The sequence below is a fragment of the Eimeria tenella genome, genomic scaffold, assembly GCF_000499545.2.
Source record: "Eimeria tenella Houghton genomic scaffold, Eth_scaff2747, whole genome shotgun sequence".
Lineage (NCBI taxonomy): Eukaryota > Apicomplexa > Conoidasida > Eucoccidiorida > Eimeriidae > Eimeria > Eimeria tenella.
The window spans coordinates 562-1,238 of record NW_013542623.1 but is presented as its reverse complement, the minus strand read 5'-3'; the positions used below and the strand labels follow the sequence as shown (position 1 = coordinate 1,238).

Below are 677 nucleotides of genomic sequence, written 5' to 3'. Positions count from 1 at the left end.
CTGCTGCCGCTACTGCAGCTGCAGCAGCAGCAGTAGCTGCAGCTGCAGCAGCTACTCCAGCAGCAGCCGCAGCTGCTTTAGCTGCTGCAGCAGCAGCAGCAACTACGCAGCTACTTCAAGGAATGTCGAGCAGCTTCTTAATATGCACCACCGTGCGCCAGTCATCCTGCATCACCAGCAGCAAACCACGAACAGCAAATCAGCAGCAGCAGCAGCAGCAGCAGCAGCAGCAACTGCTGAACCCTCCGAAATCCCCCTAAACCCTCACAAAACCCCCCAACCCTCCAAAACCCCCCCAAATCTCTCGAAGCCCCCTAAAACCCCCAAGCCCTCCCCAACCGCTAAACCCTAAACCCTAAACCCTAAACCCTACTTTGGTGAGTTCGTCTCTGAGGTGCTGCTTGAGGGCGTCGCTGCTGCCCCGCCAAAACCCTCCCTACCCCCAACCCCCCCCAACCGCTAAACCCTAAACCCCAAACCCTAAACCCTAAACCCTACTTTGGAGAGTTCGTCTCTGAAGTGCTGCTTGAGGGCGTCGATGCTGCAGCGGGTGAGTTTGCTGACGATTTTGTTTTTGGCGTCGAAGTGTCTGCCGACCATAACTGCTGCTTCGCCAGCAACTTTGATGCAAACCTCGGAGCCAGCAGCAGCAGAAGACACGGGCTTCCGGTTCAACT

General features: G+C 56.7%; 1 protein-coding gene across 1 annotated transcript; it reads right to left on the bottom strand.

Annotated features, from left to right (window-relative positions):
* Window positions 1-498: 498 nt before the first annotated feature.
* On the bottom strand, window positions 499-600 carry ETH_00040850 (uncharacterized protein; the record flags this gene model as incomplete). The annotated part of the gene is made up of 1 exon (XM_013375394.1): window positions 499-600. A coding segment is annotated over one exon (102 nt), but the record flags the coding sequence as incomplete, so codon positions are not given.
* Between the last annotated feature and the right edge of the window lie 77 nt (window positions 601-677).